The 24,878-nt window shown below is 40.2% G+C and overlaps 1 protein-coding gene and 1 pseudogene across 9 annotated transcripts in view; both read right to left on the bottom strand.

Annotated features, from left to right (window-relative positions):
- The window catches only part of LOC105486829 (double zinc ribbon and ankyrin repeat domains 1), a 98,344-nt gene that overhangs the window by 26,799 nt on the left and 46,667 nt on the right, over positions 1 to 24,878 (bottom strand). For 8 of the 9 annotated variants that reach the window (XM_011749893.3, XM_011749896.2, XM_071079724.1 and 5 more), the window contains exons 11-13: positions 5,679 to 5,801; positions 4,709 to 4,873; positions 2,957 to 3,164 (exon numbers count right to left, since the gene is read on the bottom strand). In XM_011749893.3, coding sequence (XP_011748195.2) covers positions 2,957 to 3,164; positions 4,709 to 4,873; positions 5,679 to 5,801 — 496 coding nt within the window. The remainder of the gene's footprint in view (positions 1 to 2,956; positions 3,165 to 4,708; positions 4,874 to 5,678; positions 5,802 to 24,878) is intronic. The other variant, XM_071079725.1, reaches the window with a different exon arrangement.
- On the bottom strand, positions 17,350 to 20,302 carry LOC105486830 (beta-1,3-galactosyl-O-glycosyl-glycoprotein beta-1,6-N-acetylglucosaminyltransferase-like; annotated as a pseudogene).

The following is a 24,878-nucleotide window of genomic DNA, read 5'->3' on the forward strand; positions in this document are numbered from 1 at the left end:
TGAGGGGTGAGGCCAGGCACAGTGGCTCGTGTCTGTAATCCCAACACTTTGGGAGGCCAAGGTGGGTGGATCACGAGGTCAGGAGATCAAGACTATCCTGGCTAACACGGTGAAACCCCGTCTCTACCAAAAACACAAAAAATTATCTGGGTGTGGTGGCGGGCACCTGTAGTCCCAGCTACTTGGGAGGCTGAGGCAGGAGAATGGAATGAACCCAAGAGGCAGAGCTTGCAGTAAGCTGAGATCATGCCACTGCACTCCAGCCTGGGTGACAGAGCCAGACTCCGTCTCAAAACAAAAAACAAAAAACAGCGTGAGACTCCATCTCAAAAAAAAAAAAGAAAAGGAGGTGGGTAAGAGCAAAGCTTCATTGGGCTTAGGAAATGAATCCAAAGGAATAAATTAAGAGAACTATAAATGGGGGAAAAGAAGGCTAATGTAACAAAAGCCATAAATATATAATAGTTCTTTTTTCTTTAAGCATCTTTAAAAGACATCATGTTGTAACTAATAGCAGTGTTTTGAAAGTTTATAACATATATGTAAACATAAACATAATGTTATACTAGAAAACAATGCCACAAAAGTTGGGAGGAGGGAATTGAATTATAGGGGTAGAATTTCTATATTTCATTGGAATTAAGTTAGTATAAACTTGAAGTATAGTCTGTTAAGATGTATGAGGAAAACCCTATAGTAGTCACTAAGGAAATAAAGTATGTAGTGAAAAAGTCATTAAAGAAATCAAAATGTTACACTGGAAAACATGCAATGCAAAAGAAAGCTGTGAAGGAGCAACAGAGGAACAAAAAAGGCATTTAGAAACATTTGGAAAACAAAAAGAAAATGGTAAGTCCAACTTTATCAATAATAACACTAAATGTAGATGGATGAAACAATCCAATAAAAAAAAAAATAGGGATTGTCAGAATGGACAAAAAACCTGGATTCATGGTGCTGGACACAGCGGCTTATGCCTGTAATCCTAGCACTCTGGGAGGCTCAGGTGGGAGGCTTACTTGACCCCAGGAGTTTGAGACTGGCCAACACCGGCAACACAGTGAGACACCATCTCTACAAAAACATTTAAAAATTATCCAGGTGTGGTGGCTTGTGCCTGTGCTCCCAGCTACTCAGGAGATTGAGGGAGGAGGATCACTTGAGCCCAGGAGGTCAAGGCTACAGTGTGCCATGATTGTGCCACTGCATTTCAGCCTGGGCGACCAAGCGAGACCCTATCTCAAAAAAAAGAAAGAAAGAAAATGAAGGTACACCAAACTTACAGGACGCAGTGAAAGCAAAGCTCAAACAGAAATTTATAGCAGCAAATGCTCACATTCTGAAGAAAGATCTCAAAATCATTGCCCTAATCTTTGGCCTTAAACCAGGAAAAGAAGAGTAAAGTCAACTTAAAGTAAGAAGAAAGAAGGAAATCATGATTAGAGTGGAATTTAATGAAATACAGAATATAAAAATAATAGAAAATTAATAAAACCAAAAGTTGGTTCTTGGAAAAGATCAATGAAATTGACAAACCTTTAGTAAGATTGACCAAAAAAAGTGACATCTCAAGTTACTAGAATTAGAAATGAAATAGGAGATGTTATTACCAACTTTATTGAAATAAAAAAGATTATAAAAGAGTATCACAAACAACTGTATGCTAATAAATTAATCAGATGAAAAAGACAAATATCTAGAAAACCACAGACTACCAAAACTGACTCAGCGAGAAGTAGAAAATCTGAACAGACCTATAAAAAGTAAAGAGTAATCAGAATTGCCCACTAGACAAACATCAGATCCAGATAGCTTTACAGGTAATTTACCAAAATTTAAATAAGAGTTAATATCAATTCTTCATAACCACTTCAAAAAGAAAGAAGTGTTTCTATAAGGCTACCATTATCCTGATACCAAAATCAGACAGACAGCAGAAGGAAAGAAGAAAACTGCAGACAAATATCTCATAAATACAGACATAAAAGTCTTCAACAAAATACTAGCAAAATGTCTTAGGCCATTTGCACTGCTATAAACAAAATACTTGAGACTGGGTAATTTATAAAGAACAGGAATTTATTTCTCACAGTTCTGGAGGCTAGAAGTCTAAAATAAAGGTCCCTGCAGGTTAGGTGTCTGGGGAGGGCCTGGTCTCTCTGCTTGCAAGATAGTGCTTCATTGCTGCATCCTCCAAAGGAGGGGAATGCTGTGTCCTCACATGGAGGAAGGGCCAAAGGACAAAAAGGGGCGTTAGCTCATTCCCTCTAGCCCTTTCATAAGGCACTGATCTATTCATGAGGGCTCCATCCTCATGATCAGTTTCCAAAAGGTCCCGCCACTTAATACCACCACAATGGAGATTAAGTTTCAGAATGAAATTTGAAGCACCTAGCTGGGACCACAGGCATGCACTACCACAAATAACTGCTTAAAAAAAAAAAAATTGTAGAGACAGGGTCTCACTTTGTTGCCCAGACTGGTCTCAAACTCCTAGACTCAAGAGATCCTCCAGCCTTGGCCTCCCAAAGTGCTGGGATTGCAGGCATGAGTCACCACAACTAGCCCAAATTATAGACTTAAAAATAGTCAAAATGGTAAAGTTTATGTTACATAAATTTTACCACAATAAAAAAAAAAGGGATAATGGCAGATAGCAATAGCACTGCACACTAACAACACGCCTACCACGACAAAAGAAACCCACATGCGCCATGTGACTAAGGAGCCAGACAACAGGGCTATGAGCTAAAACATCAGAGTACTGACAGTTTAAGGAAGAGCTTACAGAAGAGCTTCTTTTTTCCCATACAAAGAAAATTCCTTGAAAAAGAGGAAAAGAAAGAAACTTACTTCTTACATATACAAATAAATTAAAACGACGAGAAAATGAAATGTTCTTTCAGAGAAAGAGTGAATTCCCTCCTGACCAGAAGAAAGGGCATCTCTCCCTTACCTCTTCCTGGGCTGATGGCTGTGAGGAGCGGTTTATGGTCACTCATTTTCTCCTGCCTCTGCTTTTGAGAGGCTATTTCCAGTTCCTTTTTTGCTAGCAGCTTGCTGGATGGGTAGAACAGGCCAACAGTCTGTGTGCCTATGTCCCTCTTAGTCCCAGCATCAGATCTGGGCAAAGGAATATTCAGGGACTGCCAGGCACATTGGGGCTATAAGTGAGGCAGAAAACATTTTTTAAATTAGAATATGATTTAATCAATCTTGCATTTACTTATAGAAAACATTTTTAATCAGAATAAAAAGTATCTCAAAAAAACTGTACTTTGAACTAAAAGGGTTTTTCCAGTCTTTGGCTCATCTTCCTTGCTCCTGTCTTTCCCAGCAACTTCCAGCCTGATCCATGATTAGCCATGTATTACCTAAAATTCAACAAATCCAGGGGTGTTCGCTGGCCTGCTTGGTGCCTGGAAGATATCTATCCTTTTCAGCTCTATAATGCAATAGAGCATAGACTTCACTACTCATCCACACTCGGCCACTGGTCACCAACATTTTCTCTAACATACTCTCCTGGGGACCTGAGAGGACTACCATGAAAGGTTGTGCACTGCACAACATCACTGCATTCAAAGTAGTACCATTCACATGGTGAACATCATATATTTGAATATTAGGATAATTTTTCTAGTAGAAAAAGCAGTATATTACAAGCAATTTCCAACAGATGGCAGTCAAGTGTCTTGAGAAAAGAACACCTTTGTTTCATTTGCACAAAGGAGTAAGAGCTAGTGGCAGTCTAGGATTTAAATCTTTCAAACTAGGTTAAGAAAGCCATGAACGGTTGGGTGCAGTGGCTCATGCCTGTAATCTCAGCACTTTGGGAGGCCGAGGTGGGTAGATCATGAGGTCAGGATTCGAGATCAGCCCAACCAACATGGTGAAACCCCATCTCTACTAAAAATACAAAAATTAGTAGGGCATGGTGGCATGCGCCTGTAATCCTAGCTACTCAGGAGACTGAGGCAGCAGAATCGCTTGAACCTGGGAGGCGGAGGTTGCAGTGAGCCAAAATTACACCATTGCACTCCAGCCTGAGCAACAGAGCAAGACTCTGTCTCACAAAAGAAGGTCATGAACTCCCTAAAACTGCATACAAAGTGCTGAGTGCATCCTCTAATAATTATCAATCTTTAACTTCTTATAATAAAGAGATAAGAGGAAACATGAAAAGTCTTTATCGAGCTTAGAGAAATTTATAAAATAATTATAAAAATCTAACACAAAGCCAATTGTTAAAGCTTAAGTACTTCTGAAAATAACCTGGTGAGATTTTCCTCAAACTATGCCCAGCTGTTATAAATTACAAAAGCAATCTTATATACCTAAGTTTTCTAAAATATAAACAAGGGGAAGGAAAAGTTCTCAGAATGCTACATACGAAATTCAAGAGAAGTGCATTCTATCTCATGTGTTTTAAAGCCACTAAAGTGGCATTATGTCCACAAATGCAATGGCATAGACCTCAGTTTACTACACATAAATATGCCCACTTAGATCTTTGATTTCTGAAGAAATCATTTGAGTGTTTAAAATCTAAATTGACTGCATTTATTTACACACCTAGTTGAAATTCCATGTGAAAGTTCTAAAAGTTTTGGGTCTCTTCCCCGGGTTGATTCACAGGGTAGAGCACACACATTCAGAGCTACAGCCTTTTCCTGGGTACCAGTTCTTACTACAGGGGAGGCCTCACCTCAGAAAAAGGGCGAGGTTCCTGAGCAGCTAGAGCCAGGCTTCTATCCAAGCTAAGCTTCACCAACGACTTCACACAAATACCACAGGAGCCACAGAATCGGGCAGACAGGTGATTGCTGGCCCCACATTTAGGGCAAACAGAGCAGCCAGCAGGAATGCCAAGCTAGAGGATAGAAAATACCTTGATGAATATTAGAGTTATAATTTCCCCATGTAAATTATTGTCATACCCATACAAATTAACATATGCCCACACTCTCTGACCCAGCCATTCTACCTTCCAGAATTTATCCTACAGATGGTCAAGTACAGAAAGAAGTGTACTTCAGGTCAACCCCTAAAGCACTGTGGTTTTAAAAGAAATCACTGAAAACAACAGGCATGTCCAGCAATAGGGATGGTCTAAATATATTACAGTACATACATACAAACAATGGATTATGAAGCCACTTAAAAGAATGAGGAGGTTACTAACAAGACATATTGCTAGGTGAAAATAATTGGATCAGTGTTCATAGCACCAGTTTACTTATACATGCCTTGAATAGCTGAAAGAACATCTCAAGAACTGGATATGAGCAATTGCTTCTGAGAGGAGAACTGTGGGACTTAGAAAGGAGATTAACCCTTCACTCTAAAACTTTCTTATTATTTGCATGTGATACTTAGATAAATGAATAAATACATTGTCTTGAGTGTTTTATTATAGAGGCAAGCAGACAGAATTCATTTTTTAAAATGCCAGCAGTCAATAAATTAGTGAAAAGGTTTAACCTCAAAGAAAAGGAAATCAAAACCGTCACCAGAGATGGCTCTCAATGTAAGATAATTAATTATCCCTATCTCCAGATTCTTAGGTTATAGGTACCAGTGGCAAAATCACAAGAAGTGATTTCTGCAAGGCCATGGGAGAAGTGCCTGGCTCTCTCCAGGTGCTCAGTATACAGAATCTGTTTTAAAATACCCACCATGGCTCCACACCAGCCGCAGAAGGACGCCTCCCAGAGATTCCAACGACCACATCTGGAGCAAGAGATGGTTCCCCCTTTCTGAGTGGGCGGAGGACTAGCTTTATCCCCACTGCATATCGACTGGTGAATGAAACGGCATTTAAAGGCAGGATCAGTACTATATTCTCTAATCCCCCTCCCAATTCAAAAAAGATAAAAAGCCCCCAGACAATATGAGCCCTGGAAATACAATATTTTTCTTTTTTTTTTTTTTTTTTTCCCCAAAGGAGTACAGCTATGATAGGTTTCACCAGTTAATAAATTAGTACACAGAGCACACATTCCTTCATGGAGATCACAGAAAGTCAATGAAACTGATGCCTTGCACATCTTAATATTTCTCAATATCAGGGATGGTTGGGGTTCACATGTTTCCTAGACAAAGGAATGAACACACAAGACAACACAAGACGAGACAAACGAAGCAGCCGCCCCGAACGGCATGCTCTGATTTATTTTATACAGTCGTTTGTGGAATGTTGCCAAGTCACAAGACACATGTTGTTTTTCTGACCTTTCCCCGACTTTCTGGTTTTTCAAGATGTTTGCACATAAACCAGTTCCCAGGGTCTGCTGTTTGCAGCTGACTCCTTTGTCCTCCCTGTTTGCAGGGAAGGAACGTCCTGCTTTGTTTGCAAGAGCAGGACTTATCGGGAACATCTCATTTGCGAGCACATAGTCCTCTACATTTCCCCTTTCTTTATTTACAAGTTTGAATTTCTTTCAAAACCATCATCACATGTTGAGCTCGCTGGGATTCGGTGTTTGCCCTTTGGCACCGTCTCCAGCAGACTGTGAAAATGACAAAGGCAAGAACAACAATCAATACATTACTAGAAACAGAAGTCAGTAAAGTTTTTACAGGGCTCATAGGGTTTAAAGATGTCAAGCTTTTTGCAATACCAGTCATCAAATCTGCTCCGGTCAGCAACGGTAACTGATTGTGAAATGTTTCAGAAATGTTTTGTGTTAATTCTTGTATTTCTAAGGAAAGATTATTATGGCCAATTAAAAGTCTCTTTATCTCAGTCCAATTATGTACAGTGCTGTTAAAAGGAACAGGAGTAATACAAAATTGGGTAGTATTCCAATCACATTTTAACAAAGCTCAAGTATTCAACACTGTTAGCTGATCTCCTAACCAAGAAACCACTTGCTCCAGATTATCCACTCGTTCAGTCAAATGAGCATCTATGTCTCATTGCTGCTGCCACAACAAATGTGATTGTTCATGCCATTGTTGCATAAATTCTGCATTTTGTATACTCTGGTGTAGAGCTAATCCAGCAACAGCGGTGGTGAAAGCAATTGCTACAAGTCCCACCACTGCTGCTTCGACGACCCCAACCATTCTCCAGCTGCGGTGGACAAGATCTTGCATTACTTTGTAAATTTGAGTAACCCCAGCAGATTCACTCCAGGCATGTGTTAAGTTCACGGGTAGCCAGGTTTCTTTTCTGGCTCTTAGTATATATAAATCAGAATGAGACTCATTCCAATTATTATTCCACCAAGTAGTATTTATACAACTTAAGAATGCACAGTTGTTTGTACAGTTAACTACCCCTGTATTATTATCCTATTTAATAATTCCTGTCAACAACAAGTAAGGCTTTCTTACACATGCAATAACATATCTAGAAGTATTTTGATGCAAAGATATATGGAAAGGGTTAGCAATATTAGTAAGATTTAAGGACATGTTTCCCTTGAAAGTGAACATTGGTTTACCAGCAGCTAGCAACTTCCAAATATGACTTTGTATTTGTGAGGTATTAGCCAAATGTGGCATAGGGGGTGATAGACCACCATCATGCCAAATAATAGTTTCATTGCCATCCGCAGAAATGCTGTGATTACCTTTATGCCAACGCAGGTTGACATGGCTGAATTTAGTTTGAAAATCTCCATGTACACTCCAATCTGTAACAAGGTATTTACGACTCTTGCCTTTTACTTCTAACAACAATCGTGGCCCACTACCTCTACATCTAGTCCACTCTAGTTGGGAAACACCTCCGGACACATCAGGGATAGGGCATAAAGATAATGTACTTGGCAGAGTTTCATTAAGTAATGCAGTATGATTATACTTAAAACTTTGAGCCACAATAATCATAGTAAAGGCAGATATATGACTATGGTTATAGCGAACAGCCCAAGCCTCATGAGAAGGATGCAGACAATGTGGGCTACTCCCAAGACATATGGGTAACCCTTCAACCCCAAATGGATATGAATTATTTACTGTGCCAGTGTCTAGTTCAGGATCCTGGTTTAAAAAAGGTGATGGCATCCAAGCAGTATCATTAGTAAATACTGGGACTTCTTTGTCTCCCCAGGCCACACCTTGATATAAGGGTGGAAAGGGAATATAAGCACAGTATGTAAATTCTCCAGTCGTTACCTGGCAATTCACTACAGCCAGCATAGCCAAGAATAAAGTCAGTGGGGTTTTGGGCTGCCTGGCTTGTTGAACAACCCCTTCAGGTTCCTGAGTAAGCTTTTTCAGTTGACTCCATGTCGGGGGTCCGCATGTCGAGTCCCAAAGGTGAATGTTCTCTGAGCACTCAGATTCAGCTCCTGAAATTCCTTGAGGAACTCTTCGAATCAACTCCTCTTCGCCATGGCACTGTTTCAACCGTCGAGATGGAAACCACTCGTCTCCGGCACCTGTACGGACAACAGCATAGCCTCGGCCCCACTGTAAAACTTTTCCTTTTAAATATTGCCCTTGTAATGAAGGATAATACACCCACAGATTACTGTTTTGCAGCTTTTCTAAGGGCTGTTGAAAATGTTTCACTGCTGCCGACTGCTGTAATTGGCACCAATGGTTGAGAAAATTTAAAGTAAAAAGGGCTTTCAGAATTTGATGTTTTGGGGAATCTCGCCCATTTCCCCCTGTTTGTTTTGAAAGTTGTAATTTTAAATTAGCATTGGCTCTTTCAATAATTGCTTGGCCTTGACTGTTAAATGGAATACCGGTGGAATGGTGAATATTATATAAAGAAAGGAAGGCAGCCAATTTACAAGAGCGATAAGCAGGGGCATTATCAGTTTTTAATTCAGCAGGAACTCCCCTAACCGCAAAGCAAGTAAGTAAATAAGTGATAACAGAGTCAGCCTTTTTGGAGGGTAATGGTGTAGCCCATTGGAAATGTGACCAGGTATCAACTGTATGATGAACATATTTTAGACGACCAAAAGAAGAGACATAAGTGACATCCATTTGCCAAATGTGATTTTGTTGAGTGCCTCGAGGATTAGTACCTGGACTTAGAAAAGGTGCAATAATAGGAGCACAAGATGGACAGGCCCTGACAATAGCTCGGGCTTGTCGGCGTGTTATAGAAAACTGCCGTTGTAATCCTAAACTATTAGTATGATGCAATTGGTGCTCATCCTGAGCATGTTGGACACTGCCGATAAGTAAGGAATCAATTTGACTATTGCCAAAAGTCAAAGGTCCTGGCAAGGTAGAGTGAGAATGAATATGAGTGATAAAAAGGGGGGCAGTGCGAGAAGTAAGAGCCATAAATAATAAAGAAAATAATTTTTATAAAGGAGTTTTGGGAAATAATGGCAAAGAAGTTTGAGAAACATATTTAGTTACGTATACAGCGTATTGAGAATTACTAACTGTATTACAAGGGGTTTGAGGCCAGTCCTGCAGTACCATAAGAATGGCAAAAAGTTCTCCCTGTTGCACTGATTCAAATGGATAGTGAGAAATTTTAAATTATCTTGAGTCCAATATCCAGCTTTTCCGTTACTAGATGCGTCAGTGAAAAAGGTGGGACCTTTAACTGGGGTGTAAGAGATGGGATTATATGGCAACAAAGGATATTGTTGTAGAAAAGCAAATAATTTATTGCTAGGGTAGTGCTGAGAAAAAGAGCCAGTATACTCAGCGCAAACCACTTGCCAACCTTCATGAGTTTCCAATAGAGACTCAATGTATTGATTAGATAATCAAGTAATAATTTTAATAGGGTCAGTACCAAGCAATTGACGAACTCGATGTCGTCCTTTGATAATTAATTCAGCCAATTTATCAATGTATGGGTGAATTTTTTAAATGGTTTTATTAGCCAAAAATAGCCACTCCAGAATGTTATTATCTTGATGTAAAATGGCCGTTGGCGAGTGAGGAGTATGAAAAAGACATAAAGAGAGTGGAAGATTGGGTGCAATATAATTAAGTTGAGCTTCACTAATTCTATTTTCTACAAACGACAACTCTTCTTCTGCTGCAGGGGATAGTTGGCGGGAACTATTTAAATCTGAATCCCCTTCTAAGGTAGCAAATAAATGTTGCAATTTGTAAGTAGGTATGCCTAAGATGGGGCAAAGCCAATTTATGTCTCCTAGCAATTTTTGAAAATCATTAAGAGTCAAAAGTTGATCTCTTCGAATTTGAACTTTTTGTGGCCGAATCTGCTTTTCTGCTAAAAGGTATCCTGAATATTGAATGGGAAATTGAGTTTGTATTTTCTCAGGAGAAATTTGTAAATTATATTGAGTTAATTGCTGTTGTAAAGCATGAAAAACTTGACTTTGCAGGACTTCATCTGGAGTTGCTAATAGAATATCATCCATATAATGATATATCAATACAGTAGGAAATTGACATCTAACAGGATTTAAAGCTCTATGAACAAATTCTTGACAAAGAGTAGGACTATTAAGCATACCTTGAGGGAGAACTTTCCATTGATATCTTTGAGTAGGCTGTCTATTATTATATTCAGGAACAGTAAAGGCAAATTTTTCACAATCTTGGGGTGATAATGGAATAGTAAAAAAACAATCTTTAAGATCTATGACCATTAATTTCCAATCCTGTGGGATGAGGGCTGGATTAGGAAGACCAGGTTGTAAAGTCCCCATAGGTTGAATACAGGCATTTACAGCTCTAAGATCAGTTAATAAGCACCATTTTCCACTTTTCTTTTTAATGACAAACACAGGGGAATTCCATGCAGAAGTACTTGGTTCAATATGCCCCTCGGCCAATTGTTCCTTAACTAAATTCTTTAAAGCCTCAAGTTTTTCTTTAGATAATGGCCACTGTTCCACCCAAACAGGAGTTGTAGTTTTCCACCTCAATTTTAAAGCTTGAGGCTTGTGGACAGTGGCTAAGAGTTTAAAGGATTGTAGCCCATCTTGAACATCATATTTTTGGCAGCCAGAGAAATATGAGGAATGCTTAGAAAGGCACCAAATTGTTGTAAAAGATCACGGCCCCAAAGGTTAATGTTCATGGGAACTATACAAAATAATACTTTTCCCTGTTGTCCTTCAGGTCCTATGCAGCTCAGGGGCTCAGCACTTTGGTAGACTATAGAAGCAGTACCTAGGCCAGATAGAGTAACCGATACTTGTTTCTTTTTCCAATGAGCAGGCCATTGAGCCAAGCAAATAATTGATATATCTGCTCCTGTATTGACTAATCCCTCAAAAAGTATCCCATTAATTTGCAATGAACATAAAGGTTTTTGATCATATACTAAAGTTTCCCAGAAAACAGTTTTCCCAGTACTATGGAAACCTCCTTGACGAGACACGTCTCTAGACAGAAAGGGAAAAAAAGGCAATAAAAGCAATTGTGCAATACATTCCCCTGCCTCTAGGTGCATAAATTGTGAAACCTGTACCATAATAAGGATTTCATCAGTAAAATCGGGATCAATGATTCCTGGAACCACCATTAACCCCTGTATAGCGCTGCTGCTTCGACCTAACAAAAGTCCTACATGTCCCTTTGGCAAAGGGCCACACACTCCAGTAGCTAACTTATATATTCCTCCATTAGGAGAAAAAAGTATAAGGTTGAGTAATAGCCAAGTCAGCAGCAGCACTCTGCTTAGTGGCAGCATAAAGCTGAGAAACGGGGGTAAGGGGTGATATCCTTAAGGATGACTCGAAGTCATTCGTTGATGTTGTAAGCCATCGCTCACTGGGTATTGCGATAGGCCTGCATTGTAATTGTTGGGGCCCCAAGCCTGCGGGCCCTGGTTCCTGTTTCCTGGGAGGGGTGACAATAAATTTCCACTCTTATTAGTTTTTGAACGGCATTCATTTGTCCAATGTCGACCTTTTCCACATCGTTTGCACTCCCCAGAGGGTAACTTTTTCTCTTTTGCGGTCGGAAGGCCAGTTTTTCCTGACATTCTTTCTTAAAATGGCCAGGTTTCCCACATTGCAAACATACACCTTGTTTAGAATTACTCTTTAAGGGCTTAGAAAGTGCTCCAGCGAACAACTGAGCATTGTAAATAGCTCCTCCAACGCCTGCACAAGCCCGAATATACTCATCTAAATTAGCTCCACTGGTTTTTAAAGGTCTTAATAACTTTTGACACTCAAGATTAGCATTTTCAAAGGCCAGCGTATCCAGAAGAATTTTAGAAGCAGGACCCCCGCCTACAGTCTTCAATACAGCATCTTGGAAGACGGGCTACAAAATCTGGATACGGCTCATTGGCTCCTTGCAGGATTTTTACAAATGATAAAGAAGTTTTACCTGTTATCTCCACTTTAGTCCACGCTTTTAAAAACAAAGTTTAATCTGAGTGAGGGCAATATCATCTAGGCCTGCTCGAGCATTAAGAGTGGCATATTGTCCAGTACCCGTAAGCTGTTCTTCAGTAGGTCCTGGGGGATTTCGGGTAGCATTTGTTCTAGCTTGTACTCTTGCCTCCTCCTACCACCAACTTTTTAATTGAAGCCATTGAGAGCAGTCAAGGACAGCCTCTCCCAGCGTTTCCCAGTCAATAGGAATCATCATATGTTCTGAAGAAAAGGAATCGAGAAGGCCGAGAACAAACGGTGACTGAGGTCCATAATTGGAAATTGCAGCTTTCATTTCTTTCAAAAATTTAAATTGTAGTGCTGTAGAAGTCACATTATGGCCACCGTTTGGAAACTGAGCATTGGGGCCAAAAGCAGCTCGTGTTATTGGGAACAAATCTAATTCTTCAAAATCATCTTTTACCTTCAATTCTTTCTTTTCTCCTACAGGAGGAAAGGGTACAGAAAAAACCTGACCTGACATAGGCAAAGAAGTTGGAGGTGGTGGCAAGGGGGAATCTTCCTCCAAAGGAGCAGAAGGGAAAGTAACAGGGAAGGCTTGTGGTGGAGGAATAGTAGAAACAGGAGCAGCAGCACCTTGTAATTTTAACAACTGTTGTAACATATCTAAAATGCGCTGCAAGTCAGAATTTCCTTCAGATGAAGGAGGCATTAGCTTTTCTTCCAATTCTTTATCCTCAGCAACCAGGGCGTAAATATGTTCCTCTCTAAGATCATTCCTCTCCAAAGCTTCAGATGCCTCACCTCTTGTGGCAGTATCGCCATGTTCTGAGTCAGTTTCAAGTAATTCTAATGCTTGAGTAATGGAACTACACAAAGTCCACAAAGTCAGAGGCATCGTTTGCCCTCGCTGATGAGCTTGAGGCAGGACTTTAACTACTTGTAACCATTCCTTTCGATTTAGCTGCACTTTAGTTTGATATTGAAACCAATAACAATGTTGCTCAACATGGGCAAACAGTCGCTTCAAAGTCTTTTCTTTTACTTCTACTCCTATAGACATCCACAGTCCCTGGAGCAACCGCAAGTATTCAGAGGCCAGAGAGGTGGAATTCCCCATAATTTTCCCGTGGGTCTCCCTTCTTTATTTACTTACCCGGGGTGTTCCCCCTCCGGTTCCTTGCTCTTGTGGAGCCACGGACCCTGCTCACTGCACCAGATGTTGGGGTCCGCGTGTTTCCTAGACAAAGGAATGAACACACAAGACAACACAAGACGAGACAAGCATGGCGGCCACCCCGAATGGCATGCTCTGATTTATTTTATACAGTCGTTTGTGGAATGTTGCCAAGTCACAAGACACATGTTGTTTTTCTGACCTTTCCCTGACTTTCTGGTTTTTCAAGATGTTTACACATAAACCAGTCCCCAGGGTCTGCTGTTTGCAGCTGACTCCTTTGTCCTCCCTGTTTGCAGGGAAGGAACGTCCTGCTTTGTTTGCAAGAGCAGGACTTATCAGGAACATCTCCTTTGCGAGCACGTAGTCCTCTACAAGGGATAGCAAGCCCTACCGTTGATTTAACAGAACAATATTAATGAAGGAAGAAGAGAGCTAAACTACCTGAGGGGCCACGATTGAGGCTTATCTTCTACCCTTTGGAGTTTTGGTTTCCATAGAAAAGTGTGACTTGATTTCCCACTCTTGACACATGAGAACAATTATTTTATATTGGGGACAGAGGCAGAATTGTTTCATGAGAATTCCTGGGCCTATGTTAGGTAAACCTAGATTAGAATCTGTTCCTGCTGCTTCCTCACTATTGCCTGGTAAGAGACTTGCTCACTTCCCAAACGGGAGTGACAGCACAGTGGCTGCTACCTGACCACCCACCATGTGCAGGCTCTGTTCCCACACTGTCCTGCACCCTCACAGCAGTCCCGGCAGTCCCGGCAGGCAGACCTGGGAGGTGGAGCTGTCACTGTCCCCATCTTACAGAGGGAGAGCATGGGGACACAGAGAGGGTGAGATGCACGATTAGGGTCATCTGACTCTAAAGCCTGGCTTCTCTCCCTAATTCCATACAGCCCCTTCAATACAATAGCTTCTTCCCAGGTCTGTAGGGAGTTTCAGACAATTACCCACAGTTAAGGGGATAGGAATGCTTAGCGCTGGGCCAAGTTCCACCAGCCAGCTTCCTTCCTGTCCCACCTTGCTTTCCACTAGAACTTGATTTCTTCAGGAGAAAGGACTATAATTTCACTTTTATTCCTCCCACTAGGACAGTCCTGATATCTTGGCACATGGGAGTCATTCAAATGGTTTTACTGAGTCAATGAATGATTGATTCAATTGGTAACTGGATGTGTGTATTGCCACAATACTAAGACTGCGCACACCAGGGAAACTATTTGCTAAGGGCACTTTTCCCTAAAGACACACACTTTAGTTCACTCTATCTGCCCAGCTATATCCTGTTTTGCTTCAGGGACTGCTCTGTTTTCTAGAATAGAAACCTATCCAAGAGAGGCCACATCAGCCCCCAGCATCCACAGACACCCGAGAACAGAGGCCCTCTTTGTGTGCACTTGCCTTCATTTCTGTGCAATTAGAGGGAAACTCCTTCAGGTAAATCAAAGAGAAATTATCTGCAAACTTTTGCTTCAGAACTTACATTTCAATTGTCCTATCCTTAAGACAGGATTTTGGCATAAAGCTTACTGGCCTGGATTTCTAAATACAAAGACTTCAAACTTTTCATGGAAATGTACTGACTGTTCTAGTGGCTTTTAAATACAACTTTGCTTTAAAGAAAGAAAAGTTATCTTTCTGGTAGTCTTACTGATCAAAAAACAAAACAAAAAAATGAAGAGAAAGAAAAGTTACCTTACTCCATCATATTAATGCTGCTAAACAAAGAAAAGTCATAAAGCTATCAGAATGAACATGCATTGTGACTTCTATGGACTACAGAGATAAGTATTATCCTGTGACATCTAAGCTCTGATATGCCATTCAGATAGAAATACAATTTTTAGAACAAATTCAATTTTGGGATTGTTCTGAAACAGTTACATCACTGACAGTTAATAAAATCAATTTAAATGGTTTTATTATTTACATAAGAAGTCTTGAATGCCTGAGGAAAGGATGTCTGAGAAAATCTTTTGCTTGCAATTTACTGAAATCTATCTGTAAGAATATTCCAAGAATTCCAGAAGTTCCACTGTTTCCCATTTTTATGCTGTCCCAATCTCACTATTTCTTCTGCTGCCTTGGTATAGAGTGTCATTTTATGATGAGAGAGTGATATCAAGTCTAAAACCACATTAACAGACAAACAACTCTCAACAAAAGACAACCCTAAAATTACACCAGCTTTGATTTGGAAATGGATGTGTTTTCTGATGAAATTCACCATCCCATTAGTTGGTTTTTAGTCTCAGTTCTGAAGAAGAAACACATCATATGTAATAAAAATCATCTTTAAAAAAAAATAACCCTACAGATTTTTCCTTCTGGTAATGATAGCATAAGACCATAACAAATGACTCCCACACAGAAAATAACTATAAAATCTGCTGATAATAGGCCGGGTGCGGTGGCTCACACCTGCAATCCCAGCACTGTGGGAGGCCGAGGCGAGTGGATCACTGGAGGTCAGGAGTTTGAGACCAGCCTGGCCAACATGGTGAAACACCATCTGTACTAAAAATACAAACATTAGCTGGGTGTGGCCCATGCCTGTAATCCCAGCTACTTGGGAGGCTGAGGCAGGAGAATCACTTGAACCCAGGAGGCAGAGGTTGCAGTGAGCCGAGATCACACCACTGTACTCCAGCCTGGGCAACAGAGAATGACTCTGTCTCAAAAAAAAAAAAAAAAATCTGCTGATAATACATGAAGGCAGTGGAGAATGAACAGAAGCAGCTAAAGTTGCAGCAAGTACATACAAGCAGGAGGGGAGTTACACAAAGTCAGTTCCCATCATCACGGTTTTCAGCCTGGAGCTAAGGGTGGTCTACATAGCACATGTGAAGTGGTGGGCACAAGTCAATATTTCTGGCCAGGAGAACCAGAAAACTGAAGCTGGGGAATATTTGGCTGCTAAAGAGGCAAGGAGTTCCCAGAAAGAAACAAGACAGAGAGGAGATCTTTTCTGTGTATTCAGATCTTTTACCAATCCCTGAACAACATATGTACAGAACAGGCTTGAAGCAGCTCAGCTAAAGACAAAATATCTGAATGGAGACCAAACTTTCTGTCCCTCCTCCCCTCAAATTTTTTTCTTGGTATTTAGTATGTTGAGGAATTTTATGCAGGCGGAGGTTGCAGTGAGCTGAGATCGCACCACTGCACTCCAGCCTGGATGACAGAGCGAGACTCCATCTCAAAAAAAAAAAAAAAGAACAACAACAATGAAAAAGAACAGAACCTCGGGGACCTATTAGATAATATCAAACAATTCAACAGGTGTGTACATGCACTTCCAGATGGAAAGTAGAAAATGAGTGGAGTGGAAAACTAAAGAAGTCATGGCCAAACAATTGCCAAATCTGATGAAAGACAGAAATTTATAGCTACAAGATTCTAAATGAACACCAACCAGAATAAGTTCACACTAAAGCACATTAAAGCCAAACTGCTGAAAACCAACAATAAAAAGCAAACCTTAAAAGCAGCAAGAGAAAAATGACACATCTCATATGTGAAAATGTCAATTTGATTCACATCTGACTTTTGAGCAGAAAGCATGGAGGCCAGAAGAGTGTGGAACACCTTTAAAGTTCGGAAAGAAAATAACTGTCAGCCCAGAATTATATATCCATCAAAAATACTCTATGAGAATGAAGTTGAAATAAAGACATTTTCAGGTAAAAGAGAACAAAGAGAAATCACTGCCAGCAGACCCACACTCTAAGAAGTGATAAAGGGAGCTCCTCTGTGTGAAGGGATATGATACCAAAGAGAAACTCAGGTCCACAGAGAAGAGTAAAGAACATCAGAGGCCGGGTGTGGTGGCTCAAGCCTGTATGTAATCCCAGCACTTTGGGAGGCCGAGACGGGTGGATCACAAGGTCAGGAGATCTAACACGGTGAAACCCCGTCTCTACTGAAAAATACAAAAACCTAGCCGGGCGAGGTGGCGGGCTCCTGTAGTCCCAGCTACTTGGGAGGCTGAGGCAGGAGAAAGGTGTAAACCCGGGAGGCGGAGCTTGCAGTGAGCTGAGATCCGGCCACTGCACTCCAGCCCGGGCGACAGAGCGAGACTCTATCTCAAAAAAAAAAAAAAAAGAACATCAGAAATGGTAAAAATAAATATTGGTGTAAATACAAAAACAAAAAACAAAAAACAAAAAAACAGCTTTATCTTTTTGGTTTTTTCCTCTTAATTCCCTTTCAAGCCCTTGTAATTGTTTAAAGTAGAAATTATAACACCTTTCTAGCTAATTGTGCTCTGCAGAAAACATGCAGCTTCTCTGACTTGAAGACTCAGAGTCCCTGGCCCAAACAGGACCCCAAACAACTTTTCTGATGCTTATTGACAAGGAAGAGGAATGGGATAGTCGGCATTTTGTGCATCCTTCTTCTTATTCCCAAAATTGCTAATAATGGTCAGTGTTTTAAAGTCTCCTAAGCTTTATGCCTCAGATGCTCATCCAAACACTGAGTGGCAAGGAGGTCAACATCCATATCAAATATATGGGCTTGCACCTATAGGTGCTTATACAGCATCCAATTCAAGTTGCTGGCTCTGAAAATGCATGCTGCGTACATGGAGACCCCAGTACAGGTGGGTAAGGAGCACCCTTGGAAACATCATCCTCAGAGTACTGCCAGTTGACAAACCTAGCAACCGCATGCACGCCAGACAACTCATACTTATGGTTTAAAGCGAATGAGCCAGGGACTTCAGCGATCCTTTGGATGATGGCCTAGAGATACTTATCTGGGCTGTCTGTGCCTCACACCCACTCCATAAACTTTTGGGTTTTTTCATCCTCTAGCACATGCCCCACATACTCCCTACTGACCACAAAATAGACACTGCCTGAAAAAAAGGGTGCTTCAAGCGGAAGATGCCCTTTGACAGTCGCCATGTGTGTCAGCTTTCCATTAACATCTGCATACCACTTTTTCCACCTTTCTTCTTTATTGGATGGCATCCTCTTGGCTTTGAGATTGTCTTCACCCATTAACAACCTGAGCTTCCTAATGATTTTAGGTTGGTTTTAACAGGAAAATCCATACTACAAAGATGTATTAAGTACTTCCAGTCTGCACTCACTGTGCAGAGGTCCCTCATGCAGTTGAGGTCAGCCAGAACCCAACTCCACAAGGCATAAACCAGACTCTTCAACTGACAGACCACAAAGATGTGACTGAAATGACACAATGCCCATCACTGGAGCTAAAAAGCAATCCTCTGATTTTTTTTTGTCCGCATGAATGCAATAGAAATTCTGAGGCATATACGTGGCTCTCCAGAGCCTGTCAAGCATTTCAATTTTGTAATGAACCAGTATAGAATATGCTATTGGCCCAATAGCATATTCCTTCTTAAGGGGTTCTACAATATAGAACTCTTCCTTCTTAAGGGGTTCTACAATATATCTGCATCTCTTGATGAAAGAAGTACATGAAGAAGTACATAACCGGTCATGTTGATACAGTCGTCAGGTATACACCAAGGGCACTTTGTAAATTTCACCGTTAGCATCTCAAGTTTTACCTTTTGGATTTCATCTACCTCCTCCTATAAAATTTTGGTGCAATTAATATGACTACTAGGATTCTCTCCAACAAGCTCCATGTATGTGATGCTTACAGATTTGGACTTTTGATGAATCCTTAAAACAGTGGTGACTAGGGAAAAAATAAGAACCACAAAGTCGTACTTAGTGGGATAAGAAAAATGTCTCCTCCACAGCAACTGCCTCAGCATTTCAAATGCCAATCAGGGACTTTGCTTTGTTAAGGGCAGTCTTCTAGGCTTTAAGCACCAACTATTTCCCCTCCGTTGTGGCCTTGAGGGTTGTCAGTTTGCATTTATCAGAAGCGCAAAGGCATCTTGAAATGAAGAATGCTGATTTAGAATTAAGGAAAGTCCAGATCACTTAGGGCTCTGATTCCAGGTGACATCCTGCATTTATTCCAAGTACTTTTCATGCTGTCAGGCATCTTAAATGTACCAGGCATCCAGGAATAATAGGCTTTTAAAAAATCTCTCCCTGGGTGGCCTGCAATGCTCAGCTGGATTTACAGGTGACTCATCCACCTTAGAGTGTCATCTGGCCCCAGGGCACAGGAGGTTGCCCTACCATGCAGCTTCTGCTAACAGAAGCCATGCAGGACTTCTCCCTTTGCCCATTTTTAAATAAGGTTATTTGTTTACTTACTATTGAGTTGTTTGTGTTCCTTATATGTATTGGATATTAATCCCTTATCAGACGTATGGTTTGAACATATTTTCTTCCATTCTGTAGGTTGATTGTTTCCTTTGCCATGCAGAAGCTTTTTAGTTTGTTGTCATTCTATTTGTCTATTTTTTGCTTTTGTTGCCGGTGCTTTGGGGGTCATATCCAAAAAAAATCATTGCCCAGAATAATGTCATGAGCTTTTCTCCTATGTTTTCTGGTAGAATTTTTTCAGTTTAATCCATGTTGTGTTGATTTTAGTATATGGTGTGAGATAAGGATCTAATTTCATTCTTCTGTGTGTAAATATCCAGTTTTCCCAACACCACTTACTGAAGAGACTATCCTTTCCCCTTCCCCATTGTGTGTTCTCGGCACCTTAGTTGAAAAATCAATTGATGGTAGCTGCATGAATTTATTTCTGGGCTCTCTGTTCTGGTCCATTGGTCTACATGTCTGTTTTTATGCTAGTACCATGCTGTTCTGATTACTATATGCTGAACATCTCTAATCTGAAAATCTAAAATCTAAAATACTCCTAAACCCAAACTGACCTATGTGATGGGTCACAGTTGAAATGTAGTCAAAACTTTGTTTCATGCACAATATTATTTAAAATATTATATAAAATTTCCATAATGGTTGAACTAGTTTACAATCCCACCAACAGTGTAAAAGTGTTCCTATTTCTCCACATCCTCTCCAGCACCTGTTGTTTCCTGACTTTTTAATGATCGCCATTCTAACTGGTGTGAGATGGTATCTCATTGTGGTTTTGATTTGCATTTCTCTGATGGCCAGTGATGATGAGCATTTTTTCATGTGTCTGTTGGCTGTATGAATGTCTTCTTTTGAGAAATCTCTGTATGGCGATTCCTCAAGGATCTAGAACTAGATGTACCATATGACCCAGCCATCCCATTACTGGGTATATACCCAAAGGATTATAAATTATGCTGCTATAAAGACACATGCACACGTATGTTTATTGCGGCACTATTCACAATAGCAAAGACTTGGAATCAACCCAAATGTCCATCAGTGACAGATTGGATTAAGAAAATGTGGCACATATACACCATGGAATACTATGCAGCCATCAAAAAGGATGAGTTTGTGTCCTTTGTAGGGACATGGATGCAGCTGGAAACCATCATTCTTAGCAAACTATCACAAGAACAGAAAACCAAACACCGCATGTTCTCACTCATAGGTGGGAACTGAACAATGAGATCACTCGGACTCAGGAAGGGGAACATCACACACCGGGGCCTATCATGGGGAGGGGGGAGGGGGGAGGGGGGAGGGATTCCATTGGGAGTTATACCTGTTGTAAATGACGAGTTGATGGGTGCAGCACACCAACAAGGCACAAGTATACATATGTAACAAACCTGCACATTATGCACATGTACCCTACAACTTAAAGTATAATAATAATAATAAAAAAAAAAAAATTATATAAAATTACCTTCAGGCCATTTGTATAACTTGTATAAGAAACAAAGAATTTCATGTTTAGACTTGGGTCCCATCAACAAGATATCTCATTATAAATACACAAATATTTCAAAGTCCAGAAAACCTAAAATCCAAATACTTCTGGTTCCAACCATTTCAGATAAGAGATACTCAGCCAGTATAGCTTTATAGTAGCTCAGGAAGTGTGATATCTCTGGTTTTGTTCTTTTTTTTTTTTTTCTCTCTCTCAAAATTCCTTTGGCTATTCAGGGTCTTTTGTGGTTCCAAACAAATTTTAAGATTTTTTTTTCTATTTCTGTGAAAAATGTCAGCAAAATTTTGATTGATAGAGTATGGACATTTTAACAATATTAATTCATCCAGTCCATGAACATGGGATATCTTTCCATTTACAGTCATGCACCACATAATGACATTTTGGTCAACGAAAAACTGCACATATGACAGTAGGCCCCATCACACTTTACAGAAGCCAAAAACCTCTATCACCTTGTGATGTGTATTACAATTGCCTAGAGTATTGAGTAAAGTTTGCAACCTAGGAGCAATAGGGTATACCAGATAGCCTAGGTATGCAGTAGGCTATACCATCTAGGCTTGTGAAATACTGTACATGCCACGATGTTCACACAACAATGAAACAACCTAACAATGCATTTCTCAGAATGTTTCCCTGTCATTAAGTGATGCATGACTGTACTTGTGTCTCTTCAATTCCCTCCATCAATGTTTTTCAGTTTTTAACGTTCAAGTCTTTCACCTCCTATAGTTGGAGCTTTCCAATACCTCTTTTTCATTATTTGCTAGAAAAACTAGACAAAAATAAGCAAATATATGTAATATCTGTGCAACACTTCACATTGATTTGATATTTATAGAATACTCCACTCACACATTCTTTTCAAATGCACCTGGTATGTTTTGCAAGTTAGATCCTGGGCCATAAAATAAACCTCATTAATTTAAAATAACTGAAATTATACAGAGTGTGCTCTCTGACCATTAATGGAATTAAATTTGACCTCAATAAGAGTAAGATAAACAGAGAAAGCTCATATGTTTTGGAACTAATAAATAAGTCATAGGTCAAAAAAGAAATCATTGATAAATGAGAAAACATTTCAAACTGAATTATAATGAAAATACATAGGGATGCTGCTAAATAAGTTCTTAGAAATTTATAGTTTGTGTTAGAAAATAAGAAAAAATTGAAATTAATAATTTGAGTTCTCACCTTAAAAATTAGAAAAAGAAAATCAGATTAAACCCAAAGAAAAAATAATAAAATAATGAAGAGCAAAATAAAAAAATATAGGATTCAAAAAAATAGAGCAAATGAATGAACCAGAAGCTAGTTCTTTGAAAAGATCAATAAAATTTACAAGCCAGACAGAGAGAGAGGGAATGATAAAGAAAGAACACACATATTACAAGTATCAGGCATGAAAGAGGGGAATAATATCACTATAGATCCTACATACATTAAAATGGTAAAAAGGGAATATCATGATTAAAATGATTGGTGATACCAGCCAGGCTCCAGCTGGGCACCTGTAATCCCAGCACTTTGGGAGGCCGAGGCGGGCGGATCGCCTGAGGTCAGGAGTTCGAAACCAGCCTGGCCAATATGGCGAAACCCCCTCTCTACTAAAAATACAACAAAAAAATTAGCCAGGCATGGTGGCGGGCACCTATAGTCCCAGCTACTTGGGAGGCTGAGGCAGGAGAATGGCTTGAACCCGGAAGGTGGAGGTTGCAGTAACCCGAGACTGTGCCACTGCACTCCAGCCTGGGCGACAGAGTGAGACTCCGTCTCAACAACGACAAAAAAGAAAGAAAGAAAGAAAAGGAGGAAGGAAGGAAGGAAGGAAGGAAGGAAGGAAGGAAGGAAGGAAGGAAGGAAGGAAGGAAGGAAGGAAGGAAGGAAGAAAAAATAAAAGACAGGTGATAGTAAGTGTTGGAGATGATGTAGAGAAACTGGAACCTTTATATATTGCTAGTAGAAACACAAGTGATAGGCCAGCAATATATGAAGGTATACCACTTGTGTTCCTAGCAGCAATATATGAAGGTTCCAGTTTCATACAGGTCAGTATCTTATAAAGTTAAACATGCGCTTAAATAGGACCCAGCAATCCTACCCCTAGGTATTTACCTAAGGAAAATGAAAACTATGCCCACACAGAGATTTGCATGTAACGCAGCATTATTCATAACGTGCCAGCACTGGAAACAGCATGAGTACCTGTGGATGAATCAACCAGTATATCCATACTGAGGAATACTACTCAACAATCAAAATGAAAAAAAAAAATTAATACATGCAACAACATGAATGAACCCCCAAAACATTCTGCTAAGTGAAGGAAATGAAGCACTCACAAAAAACTACATACTTCTATAAAAGACAAAATCATAGTGTCAAAACAGATCTGTATTTTTTGGGTCTGGTGACCAGGGAAGTGGCTCAACTAGAAAGAAGAATGAGAAAACTTTTCAGGGTAAATGGAACTGTTAAATATCTTCATTGTGGTGGTGGTTAAAATGGCTATATATAATTACCAACATTCATCAAACTGTACAATTAAAATAGGTGAATTTTATTGCATATAAATTATATCTCAATAAAGCTGGAAACAAAAGAAGTTCCTTCAAATCAACTACTCTTAGACTGTCCGTGATGAGATGACATTAAAAGGTATGTTTATTGCGGCACTATTCACAATAGCAAAGACTTGGAATCAACCCAAATGTCCATCAGTGACAGACTGGATTAAGAAAATGTGGCACATATACACCATGGAATACTATGCAGCCATAAAAAAGGATGAGTTTGTGTCCTTTGTAGGGACATGGATGCAGCTGGAAACCATCATTCTTAGCAAACTATCACAAGAACAGAAAACCAAACACCGCATATTCTCACTCATAGGTGGGAACTGAACAATGAGATCACCTGGACTCGGGAAGGGGAACATCACACACCGGGGCCTATCATGGGGAGGGGGGAGGGGGGAGGGATTGCACTGGGAGTTATACCTGATGTAAATGACGAGTTGATGGGTGCTGACGAGTTGATGGGTGCAGCACAGCAACATGGCACAAGTATACATATGTAACAAACCTGCACGTTGTGCACATGTACCCTAGAACTTAAAGTATAATAATAATAAATAAATAAAATTTAAAAAATAAAAATAAAAAAGTATCTTGTCAGAGGACACAGTGACTCAAGCCTGTAATCCCAGCACTTTGGGAGGCCGAGGTGGGCGGATCATGAGGTCACGCATTTAAGACCTGCCTGGCCAACATGGTGAAATCCCGTCTCTACTAAAAATACAAAAATTAGCCAGGTGTGGTGGCATGCACCTGTAATCCCAGCTACTCAGGAGGCTGAGGCAGGAGAATCGCTTGAACCTGGGAGGCAGAGGATGCAGTGAGCCGAGACTGCACCACTGCACTCCAGCCTGGGTGACAGAGCGAGACTCCATCCTAAAAGAAAAGAAAGGTATCTTGTCCAACTCCACTGTTATAGGTTGAATTCTGTCTGCCCAGAAAAAGATAAGTTGAAGTCCTAACTCCCAGTACCTCAAAATGAGACCTTATTTGGAAAAAGGTCTGTACAGAAGTAATCAAGTTAAAATGTGGTCATTAGGGTGGGCCCTAATCCAGTGTGACTGGTGTCCTTATGAAAAAGGGAAACCTGGACACAGTGGCATACAC

This window comes from Macaca nemestrina, chromosome 15 (genome assembly GCF_043159975.1).
Source record: "Macaca nemestrina isolate mMacNem1 chromosome 15, mMacNem.hap1, whole genome shotgun sequence".
In the NCBI taxonomy this organism is placed as follows: domain Eukaryota; kingdom Metazoa; phylum Chordata; class Mammalia; order Primates; family Cercopithecidae; genus Macaca; species Macaca nemestrina.